The sequence below is a fragment of the Ictalurus furcatus genome, chromosome 13 (genome assembly GCF_023375685.1).
Source record: "Ictalurus furcatus strain D&B chromosome 13, Billie_1.0, whole genome shotgun sequence".
NCBI lineage: Eukaryota > Metazoa > Chordata > Actinopteri > Siluriformes > Ictaluridae > Ictalurus > Ictalurus furcatus.
The window spans coordinates 20,217,304-20,234,222 of NC_071267.1; the positions used below are offsets into that span (position 1 = coordinate 20,217,304).

Here is a 16,919-nt window from a genome sequence, read left to right on the forward strand (position 1 = left end):
GTTAATATTTGCTGACCACCTTATCTTTAAGCAAACTCCCATTTGACTGTTTTTCTAATTGCTCTCCTGTGTGATAAATTGACTCTGATAACTTAATTTATCTTTATCATTAGCCTGACAGTTTTTTATTTATTTATTTCTTAATCTTCATAAGGAAGCAGAAGAAACTTTGAAATCCACTACAATATGCAAGATTCTGCATGTGTGGTTTAGAAACGGATCACATACTTTGGAGTGTAAACACACACATGCACACACATGCACACACACACACACACACACACACACACACACACACACACACACACTACTTGCTATTCACAGGAGACCAGTCTGGCTCTCTCAACCTTTTGAAAGTGTACCAAACTCTATGACTTTGTAGGAGGTGTTCTTCTCAAAGAAAGGCATGAGGGAGGGTAGGGAGACAGAGAATAGAGAATAGAGATTGGTCAATCATTTACATCATTCCCATGCCAATAAGAGCTCTTTTCAATTTGAACGAGCTCCATCCTGACACTAAAACACATCCCTTTTGTATTCGTAAAGAAATATTCAACTCTCCTCCTTTTATTTAAAAGGTATCTTTATTAGGATATCAATGTAAAATATTTCAAAGTACAAATTGATGCCTCTGCATACACAATCCCTCATGAATCAAACTTACCTGTCTTTACATTCAAACTTATTGTTTTTTTACCTTCCAATCCAAGTAGTCCAACTGATCATCACAAGTTAACTACATTATACAACATATTTTCAAAGTACTTCCCCGACCAGCAAGTTTAGTTCATCTATATGAAGTAAAAATACAAACTGTATTTATTTTGTAATCATATTATAAGGAATGGTGTATTCAAAATGATCCAAAACAAAAACGATCTTAACTGAATAAAAGCATTTAAATAGTCTAAATCAATGTCATCTTGATCTACATAAACAAAAACTACATTCAACTGAATTTGCTTGACATAGGCACTAAAACATAATCCTTAGTTAAACTGATCTACAGTATGTGAGATCATTTACTCCATAGGCACATTTTAGAAGGTTAACATCAAGATAATAAGTGACTGCTACATTCCCTGGCACTTGACTGAAATAGTGCAACTATGTGCAAACAAAGGTGATTTTTTTTGGTTGTCTGTATCGTCCTTATGTTTTGTGAAGGTTTGAATTGTGAAGGCTAGTTCAACATTATACCTTGTAAAGACTCCTATACATCCTATACAAATCAAATGCCCAGAGATCCTCTGCCCCCCCCCCCCCAAAAAAAAAAAAACAACAACCCCAAACTAACCCAGAAATGAGGCCTCTTTAGATGCTCCCACTCTTATAACACGTCGTAAACAAAACTGAAATAAATAGCATACATTTTTATAAATTATTAACTTATTTACAACACATTTACCCCCCCAAATATAACAAAAATATATTATTGTTAGAAAAAAAAACAAGTGATTCCAGATTAACAATGGAGATCATAATCATAATTTAAAAAGAAATATAAATGTATTGCTTTGGACTTGATAAATACTACACGGACTCAATTGATCCACAGAGGCCATACTTTTCACATGACAATAAATAAGTTAAATAAATTTCATAGCATGTAGCAAAGCGCAATGATAGCACTTAAAAACGCATTAATAAATGCAGCGACATTCCACCAGCAGCAAAAAACTGCACTGACTGACACACGCCGTATGGGGGCGCTGTGAAAACAAGGCACATCACACGTTTTTCCCGATTTAGCTACTTTATCGGACAAAAACAAGAGCCCTTGATTAGCCCTTGATTATAAGGCACCTTCTTGGTTATTTGTTGTTTTTTTTTTGTTTTGTTTTGTTTTTTTAAACCCTCAAGCTTGGGGTGACCTGCTTAACAAACACCATCTGTGATGATTATTATAATTATTATAGTTATTATTATAAAATAAAAATATTAATAACAATAATATGAAATAATAATAATAATAAAAAACAACAACAATAAATCAATAATAATAATAATAATAATAATAATAATAATAATAATAATAATAATAATCAGTCGTCTGAGATGGACAGCCTGCTGAAAATTGGCAGGCGTCTGTTTGAATCCAGGCTGGGCGACTCGGAGCCACTGATCGTGCCGGACGAGCAGCGGGAGCCGCTGACGAAGCTCTCCGGGTCCGAGAGGGAGTCCAGAGGGCTTGGTGGGGAGTCAAACACCGGCGGGGAGTCGGAGATAAGGCGCAGTGGCGCTAACGAGCTCACTGGGAACGGAGGCGACGTTTGCGGCCCGTACGAGGCCTGCCCACTGAAAGCACTTTGGGCGTGCGGGATTAAAGGGGCGAGGAAAGCTTTGAGGTCCTGTTCGGGGATCCCAAAGGCGTTTAAGCAGTGTGGACTCGGAGCCAGTGAGTCCTCGAAGAACGAGAGCGCGCAGGGGGTGGGCGGCGGCGGCGTGCGAGACGTAGGGCTCTCGATCATGGCACTGTGAGAGCTTGAGAAACCCGAGAAACTCAGGCTGTGGTGCAACCTGGGTCTGTCCTTGTGCGTGAAAAACGGAGCGGACTCCTTGTCGGTCGGGAGCGCGCACTCGCCTCGCTGGAGTCTCTGCTGTGTATTCGGCGCGGCTCTGCGCTCGTCGACGTTATGGATGAAGTGGCAGCGCGGGCCGTATGGACAGAAACCTATGGTGTGAAAGGTGCGGCATGGCTCGGTCTTGTACTTGGGATGGCGGGAAAGATTGCGCAGTTCGTGATAGCCGTGCGCAAACTGGCACTTCTCGCCGTACTTGCAGGAACCGTTTTCTTCGAAAGGCCTGCACAGCTCGGTTTTATAGCGGGTGGAGTTGATCTGAGAGCCGGGCTTGGGCTGGAGCATTTCCTGCAGCTGTTGACCACGTTCCCCTGTCTCGCTAAAGGCGCGGTCGCGAAACTTGTTCTCCTTATTCATATATGCTGGTGTAGGGCTCTCCTTGCCACCGCTGATGGAGTCCATGTGGCTGATGGAGTTAGCCCGGAAGTAGCCGCCCGCGTTGAACCTGTTATTGTTTTTATTGGAGGTGGAGAGCGGGATCCCCACGGTTCTCCTATCCAACACGTTGTTCAGGTGCATTGCATTAGAGCCTTGGCTTTTCTCCTGCTGGAAAGACAACACAATCATTTAGTCAGGAGTTCTTTACAGTGATGTATTAGTCTTTACACTATTGCCAAAATTAGTTACCGACACACAGCTCTCAAGTTACAGCGTCAACATGAGGCTTGAGATATGCACAGTGAAAACAACTTTGACACGGACACACTATCCTTTTTTTTTTTTTTTTTTTTTTTTGGAGCGATTTTCTTACCCTGTACAACAGGTCGAAGTCGTAAATGGAAGATAGTACTGAAGTCGACATTTTCTTCAGCAAGTTCAAGCTCAAAAAACTGTGTCGGACCGGGAGGGATCCTTGTGTGCAGTAATAAATCCACGGCTGGTGTTGTGTTTTTGTTTTTCTTAGGAGATTCTTATAGTGGATAGAGATGAGAGAGCAGATAGATCGCCGCACTGCTCTGTTCACTTCAGCGCTCAGTGAGCCCTGGGTGTGGGGAGTGTCGCGCTTTGGCGAGCGTCGCACATGTGTATAAATGCCTTACAGTTGTTCCAGGGGAGGGGCTTGATGATCAAGGCGGAGTGTTTTGGTGGTCTAGGGGAGGGGATTGTAGAGTTTTTGCGACGCACTTTCTGAAATTTCCTGTAATCTAGTGACTCAGAGACGCACCTAGGCTTCTTTCAAGAGAATTTACTACTAATGCTACTCCTTATATCGCCTATATATAGTCTACTATGGAACTGCATAGAACAGACGGATCCAAGCACCTACCGACTAATCCGAGACTCTTGGAAACTTTTCCTATGGAGGCTTTTGACATACTTTGTGCTATTTCCTGCGACAACAGACCTATATGGTTTAGGACGTAGATATCCCATGTCATTCTGCAAACCGGAAGCACTTGGAAACTAATTGCTCTTATCACAAAGCGGCTTTGTCCAAGGCGTCCGTGTGCTTTAGATAGATCTCGTATAATCCAAAAAGCAAAGCGGTGCCATGCTTCCCTAAAACAGAAATTCATATGAAACAGAAAGAACAACATTGACAAGCCTAACAGCGCCACCCACTGACTTTTATTAATGATTTCAACCAATAATGTGAATAATGATCCTAATACAAACGTAGGGTTTGGTAACTGCACCCCAGTCACCATTTAGTGCACTATGATTTTAGAGCATTAATTTTAGAGAATGTCTAGTTCAGTAATGAAATCCACCCACTGCACTGCTTAGTGTCAGCTCTAATTATGTACCCATGAGATTACATAATACCCACAATTCACTTTGACATAAAGGCAAAATAAATTAGGGCATTATTCCAGACATTGGATTAATTTCTTGAACTGATTCTATTTCTTACTTTGTTAATTAGACCTTCACTTAGTTTTTCTACCTATTAAGTCCAAAGTCTTAAAAACAAATAAATATGGTCCCTCTCATTGGACACACTCCTTATTCATTCACTTAAATTCATGAGTTTATTATTTCTTAAAACTAGGACAAATAGTCAAACACGAGTATAATTAAAAGTGTAATCACACAATAAATAATCCATCAATCTATCCATCAACTTTCTGTACCACTTATCCTCACAGGGTCTCGGGGGGCCTGGAGCCTATCCCAGGGGACTTGGGGTATGAAGCATGGGACACCCTGGATGGGGTGCAAACCCATAGCGGGTCCCAATCACAAACACACACTCACACACTTGATTGGAAATACCGAAATATCAGCCTACATTACATGTCTTTGGACTGGGAGAGGAAACCCAGTGTACCTGGAGGAAATCTCTGGGGCACAGGGAGTAGATGCAAACTCCACAGGGTGGAGGCCGGAATCGAACCCCAACCCTGGAGGTGCAAGACAAACATGTTGACCACTAAGTCACTGTACCCCCCACTATAAATAATTGTTTATTTAATTATTGAATATTACAGCACTTGCTTTTCTTTTTTAAGTTAACTTCATGTACCGTTGTTGTTATTGTTGTTTTTAATTGTTTAAACTTTTTTTGACTTCCATTGACCTCTAAATATTATATCATTTAGATTACTTTATTAAAGTAAATCAACAATTTATTATTATTTTTTTTAAATGCAAGAAAACTTAATTTGCATAAGAAATGGTCCAGTGCTTTACTGGCCACAGGAGAGACTTGACCTGTCTGAAATCCATATCCTTCCTCTCACGGAAAAGAACCTATGTGAAGTGAGATTTGCCTGGTGCAGACTCTGTTTGTGGGAGGCAGGAATAGAGGCTATTTAAACTTTATTCCACGTTACAATTTTGTAAAAATTCCCATTGCCATAAATTGGCAGTTTCTCTTACTACAAGTGGCCACACTGGCATCCCATATGGATGTTTATTTGTGGTTTTTGGATTATGTAATGTGTTACATCAGACACAGGGACTGTCCCACTTTGCATGATTCAACCCTTCATACAGGCTAAGGATTTGCTCCTCATTAGGTCGGTGAGTAAAGGGAAATGAGGGGACAGACAAATAAATATTTCCATAGCAGAACAAAAAGTGACAGAACACAAATCATAGAGGATGCAGGGATTGGCTGCAAACTATCAATTTGGTGTTTTAAATTACAATGTGAGAGTGTGAGGGATTTTTTTTTTCTTTAAAAAAAAAAAAAAGATGTCTAAGCCATACGCCTGGCATGGGTCATAGACAGCCATATTGAAACCACACTGTCCAAAACAAGAAAACTGTCTCACAAAACTTCATCCACAGCAACCACTCATGCATTACAAAGGCTGCGCTTCTCACTGAGATGCTCTGATCATTCCAAAACATTACATCATTGCTTGGAGTGGGAACATCACTATGAGGGCCAAGACGTCTGTGCCTCTACACACTGGTCTCTTTGTGATGACCACAGAATGTTTCCAAGGCGACCACTCGGTATAGAGGACATCCCACAAAGGAAGGGATCACACACCCCCCTTTCTGCTAATGTTAATGTTTGAACACACTAGTTCTTTGCCTTTCCCTGAGCTAGTGGAACAGGTGCACAGGTGCATGCTCCTCAACATGACAATTCTGAAACAACGTACATATACTACACTGAACTCATTTCTTTTGTCTTTCAAAGAGTGTCAATTGCTAGGGAATAGGGCATGTTAACCCATGCAACAGCAACAGAGCCATACATCTCTTTCTGCTTCCTCTTCTATGCTTCCATGTGCACACCATCTTCCACTGTTGGGGAACACACCTGCAGGGCAGCAGTTTCCAGCTATAGGATTTATGTGGAGGGGCAGCAGGTTGTAAATCAGATAAATTTATTCCCAAAGTCATCTTCCCAAACAGCAGGCAGTGGTGCATCCAGAAGCCCTGTTTGAGGTCTGCTCTGCTTGTTTATGTACGGTTACACCCAGAGCTGAATTTAACCCCAGCTACCATCTGCTGCAGCACCCAGGCCACTGCCCTGTGCATCAGACTGGTTTGGGTCGGTTTGCTCCGCTTGCCTGCTACAGAACCCGACTTGCCACTCCGGGTTATTATTGTCAGAGGCGTCTCCCCTGTGGGGATTTTTTTTTTAGCTAGGCATTTTCTTTTTTTTTCATATATTGTGACCCAAGGGTCAAGTGAGGTGCTCTTCAGCCCAACTTCATAATAAACTATGTTTATAACTAGTGTTAAAATTTAAGAAAGAATGCTACACATCATGGTCACTGTCATGCTAGACAACTTGGCAGTGCATCTAAAATCTAAACAGTGTTTATAATTCATGCTTGTTCACTTTCAGTCTGTTCTCCATGTTTAAAATTGACACATACTGTTCTGGATAACGACTGATCTCCTGAGCCAGTGTGGTGTTCCTCCCTGTGCTCAGTGCCACAGCATTGGGTCACAGGCTGGGTATTCTGAGCTGTAGAATGCCTTGCTGGCCTCGCCACAGTCAGGAAACCTTTCATTAAAACAGCCGAGGGAGGTACTATGGACACCCCCATCGAGGACACCACCTCAGACCATGCTGTAAAGCACTCTGCACAACACTGTACAGTGTGTAGTAATAAATAAATCAATGCACTAATATAGACACATACTGAATTTAATTATAGAGAGGCTGGTTAAATATTGAGATATATCTCCTAATGAAATACAGTATAGCTTTCGAATGTGTTGTGGAAATGTCATTTAAAAAAATCTTTTTAAATTTTGAATTGTTTTGCAGTACGTAAATGCAGAAAGGTACACAATTACTTGCACTTGTAATTACTTGTTTGGTAATGATTAATATAACCCACGGGTAAGCGGGTAGAAACCTAATGGCAGCTTATGGAAACACACTGCCCTCTGCTGCTGAGGTGGTGATTGCTGCTGTAGTGTCTTCACATGTTCCATCACAGACACTAATATATGATGTTGTCATTACTTTGAATGTAAAACATAATAATAATAATAATAATAATAATAATAATAATAATAATAATAATAAAGCCCATGCCAGAAATAATATTTCTTCAGGCTAAAACTGCTTGTCTTTCTGTACCATTGGGTGTTTTTGTTCTTCTGAAGAAACACTTAAAGATTTTATACAGATCTCTACAACTGTGTTTCTATCAGAAAGGCTTCCAAATAAATCCATTTAGGAAGCTAAGAACCCTTAAGCATTCGCCAAATCATATGAGTATACTTAATCATATATGATCATTTATTGTAATCACACAGAATTAGTCTTAAGGAACTGTGGACGGTTCCACATCTCATGAGTATAATTATCACTGTACATAGCTTTGATGTGCGTACTGGATAATAGGCCTTAGGTCTTGCAGAAGTAAAAGAAAAGAGGTTAATAATAGCTTAAATTCAAAATGAGGCTCATTGTAAAACCATGAAAACGTGTTTAACTAAGGCTTAAAAGTAGTGAAAGGAATGCTAGGATGGAAGGCCTATACCAGGGCTATGGCCTGCATGTTTCTAATTTATCAATCCAACAGAGACAGGGAAACTGTTTTGCAGATGGAGTAGTCTTATGTAAAGTTTTTACCCAGAGTTGATGTTGTCTTATTTTCAGCACCAGAGGGCGATATTGTCATATTCTATATCATTTAATCTACGCCTCTTGACCAGTGCATTTCCTCTCCTTTTCCAACTTTATTTTAGTAAGACATGTGTGACCTGGAACAACAACAACAACAACAACAATAATAATAATAATAAAAAGAAGAAGAAGAAGAACAACAACAACAACAACAACAATACTACTACTACTGCTACTACTACTACTACTACTACTACTACTACTAATAATAATAATAATAATTTTATTTAAATAGAAGCTCATTTAAATTGAATATCAGATTTAACATTAAAACCAGGGGCGGATTTAGTGATTTAGGTGCCCTAGGTAAAATGTAGGAATGGGGCCCTCATTTCAGCGTTTTATCATCGATATTTAAATTTTCAGCATACCTTATTTAGCATTAATAGCAATAATCAATGGTGAACTGGGATCAAAAAGTAGCCCTGGACTTTCTGGGCCAGAGCGGACCACCACACCCGGCCCACAACACGCCCCATCATAACACACCGACTCATTGATGGTTAGACCAATTTTTAACACCAGTTACTAGAATAAAATTATAACACAATAGAGAAACATAAATGCTATTCAAATATATTTATTTAAAGTAGCACTGAACAGATATCAAGTCATGTCTGTAAAATAGGCAAACAGAAACAGAAGAACAGTGTGACAAAGAATATAAACCAATGAAGACAGCATGGTAGCTAGTCAGGGGGCATTATCTGGGTCCAGTGTAGGAGAACTGCACCTCTCAGCTGTACAACTCCTGAATCCGGACTGAAACTTTATATTTTAACACTAACATGAATCCACATCTAATCATTTTACCCCCAAAAATAGGGAGAGAGAGAGAGAGAGAGAGAGAGAGAGAGAGAGAGAGCGAGAGAGAGAGAGAGAGTCAGAGAGAGAGAGAGAGAGCGAGAGAGAGAATGGAGCCTGCTGCCTGTCCCAGCCTCGCTGTTCTTTGGCTGTAGTGTTGGAGCAGTCAGCTCCTGCAGAACTACAACTTGCCTTCATACCAAAGGCAAAATCTGTTAATTAACACTTCACAGGCTTTGATAAAAACTTTTTACTTTCCTCCCGCTTTCTCTTTTTTCAATAGTCCAATGTAGTGGGTACAACAACCCTGTGTACGACAATACTGTGTGTTCTGACACCTTACAGTAGCACTTCTGTGGGAATTTAATCTCATCTGCCAAGAAACTGAATCTGGGGAGAAAATAGATGTTTCAACAAGACAAGGACCCCAAACTTAGAATCAAAATAACTCAAGAATGACTTACATGGCCTAGCCAATCTCCTGACTTGATTCCATTAGCAAGTTAGTCCATTAGAGGGACTGTTTTAACCTTGTGGAATTGAAGACAATTTGGCTAGAGGAATGGGCCAAAATTAAACCACAATGCTGCAAGAAAGGTAATAGGATAAGTCTTGCTGTAGACATCTTGAAGCTGTAACTGCCAACAACAGGTTTGCAACAAATTAATAATGTTGGTAAATTGTGGTGTCTGAATAATTTGTTCCCTGTACATTTTGCTTGATAAACACATTTTTGTATATGCCTATGAATGCATACTCTTTACAAGTAGTCAAAAGACATCAAAACACATTTTGTGCATAAATTTGGAGTGGATATATCCACAGGTATTATATTAAATAAGAAAAACAAAAGTGTCAGAATACATAAATACACCAACATACTGCCCATCCCAGTAAAATAATGAATTATATATATATATATATATATATATATATATATATATATATATATATAACAAGATAATAAGGTAATAAAAGATAACAAAAACACTCAAAAAGTATAGATTGATCAAGTTAAATAAGAATGTAATCTGCATTTAAAACCAGGCATTCCTGATGTTCTCTGGAACACTGCACTCAGCTGAGTGATGTGCATGAGATATACAGGTTATACTGTATACCTGAGCTAAACCAGGCTCTATACAATATTAATCAGGACTTTACAATCAATGCAGAATGATGCTGGCAGCCAAAATAGGACCTGCTAAGTACGGCTGCATTCTGAACTGGCTTCAACTTTGATCAAAAAGACATCAGGGCACACAAGTGCACATTATACATAAAAACTCACACAAATTACCAGACATATCAGCACAGTCCTTTGAGGTGGATGAAAAGGATCAATACAACAGCGGTGCAATCTTTCATCCCTTGCTGACCTAAGCCCTAATGATGCCAGCAGTAATGTGACATGGCAAAAGAAAATTCATTAAACTTTTACGTGTAACTTTAAGATTGCTGAGTGGATTAATAAAGGAGGCGAGAAAGGCTTGTTGGCTCTGGCACCCAGGAAGTAAAAAGTTGTCTCATGCTTGATTGCCATCCCCACACCGCAAACTTACACGACCTGGGAGAGTGAACCCTGACCCCCACCAGGGCCTAAGTGGTAGTGTCAGAGGTGCAAGGCATGGAGGAGGAAGGAGAACTGAGTAGAGGAAAGCCGAGGATAGGTCTCTGCAGTGTAAAACCTGCATTAATAGCAGCCACCAGTAAATAACTCAGATGAGCATTCACCTCAATAACACATATGAGTGAAGACAGTGAAACAGAAAGACAAGAACATTAAGTTAGAAAGGAGTGTGAGAAGGTCAGTGTTCACTGCTCAGATTTTGGAAGCTCAACAACAACAACAACAACAACAACAACAACAGCAAAACTGTAAAGCTTAAAGTGGTTTGTATATGTTAAATATTCTGCACATGTTTACCTAAAAAAATGAAAAATGAAAACCTATCTCATCCCAACATACAACAACACATTTTCTGGAGCTCTAAGTCTCAGTCGAAATTCCTGTGCCCCTTTCATTGACAAACAATCTCATCGGATTAATCTCCCTGCTAAGCAGAGCATCAGCAGCTCCTCGACTTTAGTGTCAGCTGTCACCACACAGATTGCCACAGAGGTCTGAAATAATACTCAGAATATTTCCCAGCAATAATAAGAAAATCTCTTTGTCAGGTGGGCCACTTGACCATGATGCTTCAGTGGGGTCTAGCAAAAATCACTTAATTAATGCACAAGTCTCACTGTTGCACAGTTGCCTATTTTTTTTTTATACTCATATAAAAAAGCACAAGCATGATTTGCATAAGCAGAAGGTGACCTTGTGATACACATTACATAAACACACTTCTGCACACACACACAGTGGGATATTGACATTGAGCATGAAATGAACTAAGTGATCTCAACTCAATAACAATTTCATTATTCACATCACTGACAAGTGAAAACTCAAATTCAGACATTTTCAGACAGGTTCATGCTTAGAGTTTTTGCTAGAGTTAAAAAGTGAAAAAGTGTCTAAACTAAGGTTTACAATCAATGGCTTTATATAAAGGTTAGCTGGCATTATGGTGTGATGAACTTCAGCATCATCTAATTTCATAATCCTATAAGTAACATTATGGGAATGTACTAAATACTGACTTCATATGGTGCTCTTTTGCACATGCCACAAAAACTTTTTTTTTTTGTTATTCAAATATAAATTATCCTTTATATTTATTTTGGCAGAAATACTTTAAGTTTTCTGCAGAAGTTATGTTTACTTCTTTTCACTCCAAATAACCAACAAAATATGTAATTTGGCCAGGGATGCCCAAACCTTTGCATACAAATGTACCAGTGTGAAGATACAGGAATATATCAATAACTATACCATAATAAGCAGCAGAAACATGAACAAATCACAGGGACATATTGTACATTGTACATTGTTTCCAATAATGCTGTACTAAACTGCCCATTACAGGATCTAGCATGATAGTATTCTTAGTCACTCTGAATAAGGCTGTAAATGTAAATACAATAATGCCTAAAGGAGACAATAAACCTTTTCTATTATCACAAAATCCAGAATTCCATGTATTGTAATTTCCTAATGCATAGGATTCCAAGTAAATATGAGATTTATATGTTCTGAGATACTCAATATACTGCACAAGGATCACACAGAGGGCCCAGAACACAGCTGGAGGAGTAGCAATTGAGGTTGAAGCTCACAACTTTAACCACAAGTAAAGAGGAAGCTGTCACTATGACAACATATCAACTGGAGTCACTGAAAGCATAAAGTATACAAGAATGAAAGGTCAAACCGTATACAAAAAAAAAAAAGAAGAAATATTTAATGTGTGGGAACCGTGTAGTATGAAAACATATGGGAAACATATTTAATGTATGCACTGTGAAATCAGAAACCAACTGCATAGCTAACACAAAAATAAAAACAATGTGAGTTGTATGTTTTTACATTTTTACAAGTTTGGAACTGTATAAAAGACGATAAAAAGCTGAGGGTATAGAGGATGTTTGGGCTGCAGATTTCTGGATTTATTTTGAAGGAACACAGTTTATTAATCATAATGCTGTAATGTAGTAATAAAATTGATCATTACTGTAAGCATTACACTAAAACATTATGTTATAGTTTTGGTGATTTTTACATTATTAAATATCATCTCTATGTATTATTATACTTTAATGTAACAAATTGCAGATCATGTGCTAAACTAAATTCTAAAATCTTTCATTCAACATTATTGGTGTACAATGCTTGCAATTATTATTATCAGGAAATATGAGGATTTAAAAATATATATTATTAATAACCTGCTTTTTACTAGTAGAAAGACAGAACCTCTTGCTTTCTTGCTCTGTAGTCTGCTTTAATAGATGAGCAGTGATGCAATACCTTGTAAATGTGAACGCTTGGAGGGGCTTCACTTCAAATTAATCATGCTGGCTGGTCTACACAGCATTAAATATTAAGTGCTGGAGCCGTTTTGTTTGAATAATTATTTCCGCCACAGGTGGAGTTGGCAGCCAGAGCGTGGCGACTTGGAAAATGCATTTTGATGAGGTCTGGGATTGAATAAGCAGGGGAGACTGAAAGCTCTTTAATGTAGCACTCAGTTAGGCTGCTTATTTGTTTCATGTATCCACTCTGTTCAGAGATGGTCCAGGTCCAGGTCTGAGCTGATGGTGACCTTTTAGGCTTTAGTACCAATCCTGCCTTTGACCAAAGGAGGCTTAATGGAGTGAACAAGCATGCCAGCATTCTAATGAAGACATGGTCAAGCATGCTTCTTAGCCTGGGAGGTTACTCCACTTACCCTGAGGCTTATATAATAAATGTGCTTCATGCATGAATACTGATTGACCAATTAAGATTCAAGCCTGCTGTGTGTATTTTCAATAATGTGAGGAGGTAAAGGATTTGAGTAGATTGCTGTGAAGATAATTAGCATACATTATGTTTACAACTATTAAGAGAATGCTCATAATGCTCATTTCTCTGTAACTGATGATGGTCTAACAACGTGTGTCTTACAATTAAATGATTGTGATACAAAAAGTGCATCCAATCACTGAGTTTGCATGTTTCGCTTTTACTTTAAGATGGATGAGCATAAATCAAAATATTTTATACATAATACAAAATACCCCAGATCTATACACTATATACAGTGATGCTTGAAAGTTTGTGAACCCTTTTCTATATGTTTGCACAAATATGACCTAAAACATCATCAGATGTCCTAAAAGTAGACAAAGAGAACTAAATTAAACAAATGAGACAAAAATATTATACGTGGTCATTTGCTTATCGAGGAAAATGATCCAGTATTACATATCTGTGAGTGCCAAAAGTATGTGAACTTTTGCTTTCAGTATCTGGTGTGACTCTTTTATACAACAATAAGTGTAACTAAACGTTTTTGCGGTAACTGTTGATCAGTCCTGCACATCGGCTTGGAGGAATTTTAGCCCGTTCCTCAATACAGAACAGCTTCAACTCTGGGATGTTGGTGGTTTTCCTCATATGAACTGCTTGCTTCAGGTCTGTCCACAACATTTCTATTGGATTAAGGTCAGGACATTGACTTGGCTTTTCCAAAACATTAACGTTATTCTTCTTTAACCATTCTTTGGTAGAACAAAGTTGTGTGCTTAGTTTCATTGTCTTGCTGCATGACCCACTTTCTCTTCAGATTCAGATCATGGACAGACAATTTCCTTTAGAATTCGCTAGAATAATTCAGAATTCATTGGTTCATCAACAATGGCAAGCTGTCCTGGGCCAGAAACAGGACCAAACCATGATACTACCACCAGCATGTTTCACAGATGGCATTAGGTTCTTATGCTGGACTGCAATATTTTCTTTTCTCCAAACACAACACTTCTCATTTAAATAAAAAAATCGAATTGGTCTCAACTGTCCACAAAACATTTTTCCAATAGCCTGCTGGCTTGTCCGTGATCGTTCTCTTTGGAGAGCAGTGGTTTTCTCCTTGCAACCATAGCTATGCACACCATTGTTGTTCAGTGTTCTCTTTACATGTGTGAAAATCTGATTATGTTTTAGGTGATGATTTTACGCAGCTATATAGAAAATTCCCAAACTTTCAAGCACCACTGTAAGTTTTTGAACACCTGACCATCACACCCTTATGTGACCCTTCTCCAAACTGTTGCTACAATGATGAAAGCACACAATTGTGTAGGATGTCTTTGTATGCTGTAGCATTACAATTTCCCTTCACTGGAACTAAGAGGCCCAAACCTGTTCCAGCACAACAATGTCCCTGTGCACAAAGCAAGGTTCATGAAGACATGGATCACCAAGACTGGTGTGGAAGAACTTGATCAACGGACTAACAACAGTCATGACTACTGCAACACACAGGACAGAAATGAGTAAGTCACATTGCTACCTCTTCATGTCGTTATAGACAAGTCAGGCGTTTGGAAGCACACATGACCCATGGAAAGACCCATGGAAAGAAAGCATTTGCATTTGCAAAAGATTGTTAAAGGCTGGATTTTCACAGGGTACAGAAACTACTAAATATGCAGATATACAGCCCTTCCCTAATTTAGGTTACAAGACATCAAACACCAGCTGTCATTGAGTTAGCACAAGGAGCACTGACACATCTGATCTGTACTCACTGGTTTCTTGTTCACTGATCCCCTTGTTAGGAAGTGATTATTATAATTAATGTCACTGACATTTCAAGCAAGATACTCATCCACAAAGTATTCTGTTCATATTACCCAATTTGAACATATGTCATCTACTCATCGATGTTAAATTCAAAGGAATAATGCTTTGCTCTTGGCAGCGGGGAAAAGAAAGAAACAAAGCTAGTCAAATCTATCTATTTAAATCCTTTGATGTCACATCTGACCCTGAAATGTAAACCACTTACAGCACATTTAAATATTAGAGCACTGTGGCACAATTGTTAAGAATCTTAATAATCTCATCTGGCTCGTGTTCAGAAAGCCACACACTGGTGACTGGAAATGAACTGAAAGATAAAGAAAAAAAGGCATAGCAGTGATTTCAGTGGTAACCTACATGAAAAAGAAAATTAATGACTTACAACTTATGAGCTATCCCCCCCCCCCCGACAACTCATGTGGTCCTCCCTTTTTCAAATGCAGTACTTCACTGTGTTGTACATGTTTGATTGGCATTTCACAGCAACGTTAGTGCATTCTTACAGGTGGATGGTTAATGGTGTAAGTCTGTCTCCTTTTACAAGTAACATCTTTGCCATCCTGTGACGTCAGGTATGTTGGCCAGTACAGTGTGATCAACTAACTATCTAAGAGGAATGGATCACAATGTGTGATGCACTTCTCTTTAATTGAGTCTGTGTTGAATTCAGTGAGCTTCTGCTTGCTCCTGATGAAGCATTGGAAAACTCTCAGGCCTGATTGCCCCAGGGCCTTCAGATGCCCTACTTTACTGTATAATGACCCTTCTGGGGGAACTAAACAGTACCCAGCTTTAAACAAAGAGAAGTCCTTGAAAAAGCCAGAAATGCCCAGTTTATGCTCCTGTCTGTGCCCTCTGTCATTGTTCTATGCTTTATCCTTGTAATAGCTAGAAAGGGTGCTGCTCATTGTAGCTAAATACATTGTTTGTTTTAGTGCCATGTAAATTATCTTTAGAATAATCTAATGCTCATTTACAGATGAGCATTACAGATTTCACTCCCTTCAAAACACTAACACAACACAATATTTTTTGCACAGAACTACAAAACAAGAAAACATTTGTGTGTATGAGCAAAGTACTCCTTTCTTTTTGTTTTGACTGACTAGAAGGATGGAGACAGGGGTACCCAGCACACCTGTAAACTTTTCAGCAGAGTTTTACAAATTTGCCAAATCATCAAAATTGCCAACCTTTATAGTCCTTCTCCACCTAGGGAGAGTCAGTTCCACTATTACCCCTGTAATGATGCCCCTGTTTTCAGTCTCAAATCATGATTGAGAAAGGGTTAAGGAGGCCATCCGATGTCTTTTGGTCAGCAGCTGTAGCACTGCTTTAATTTGGAGAAAGCAGTGAACAAGACCACAGAGACTAAACAAGGTACGAAAAGGTACAACAGATTGCTTGACTCTCACTCATCCTGGTTATTGGAGATGCAGCAGAATTCTGGTTCAGAATACCAGCAGACTACAGGCGGTGAAGTGACTGATTTGCAGTTTGTGCCAAACTAAATCCAGTAGGGGCTTGAATCCACCTTGTAAACACAGAGTACCACTATGCCACCATCTTCAGTGACAGGTCAGCCAGGTTCTGTGCAGAGTTATGGCTTTGGGAACTATGCTGTTTGAGACACCAGAACCTCTTGAGTTTGACTTCTCCTTTGATCCAGTCTCTTTTACTATCCCAAGCGACAACCCTGGTGACTATCCTAACGGTAGAGCAGGTGATCTAGACAGAAGTGCAG

The 16,919-nt window shown here is 39.1% G+C and overlaps 1 protein-coding gene across 2 annotated transcripts; it reads right to left on the reverse strand.

Moving 5' to 3' along the window:
- Positions 1–565: 565 nt before the first annotated feature.
- zfp36l2 (zinc finger protein 36, C3H type-like 2) lies at positions 566–3,606 on the reverse strand. Of its 2 annotated transcripts, none has more exons than XM_053640528.1 (2): positions 3,334–3,606; positions 566–3,128 (listed from the first exon to the last, which is right to left on the reverse strand). In XM_053640528.1, the coding sequence occupies exons 1-2, from the start codon at positions 3,382–3,384 to the stop codon at positions 2,046–2,048; spliced, it is 1,134 nt and encodes a 377-aa protein (XP_053496503.1). In that variant the 5' UTR covers positions 3,385–3,606; the 3' UTR covers positions 566–2,045. The 2 variants fall into 2 exon arrangements, with proteins under 2 accessions (XP_053496503.1, XP_053496502.1); XM_053640527.1 differs by having other exon boundaries at positions 566–3,125; positions 3,334–3,491.
- Positions 3,607–16,919: the final 13,313 nt, after the last annotated feature.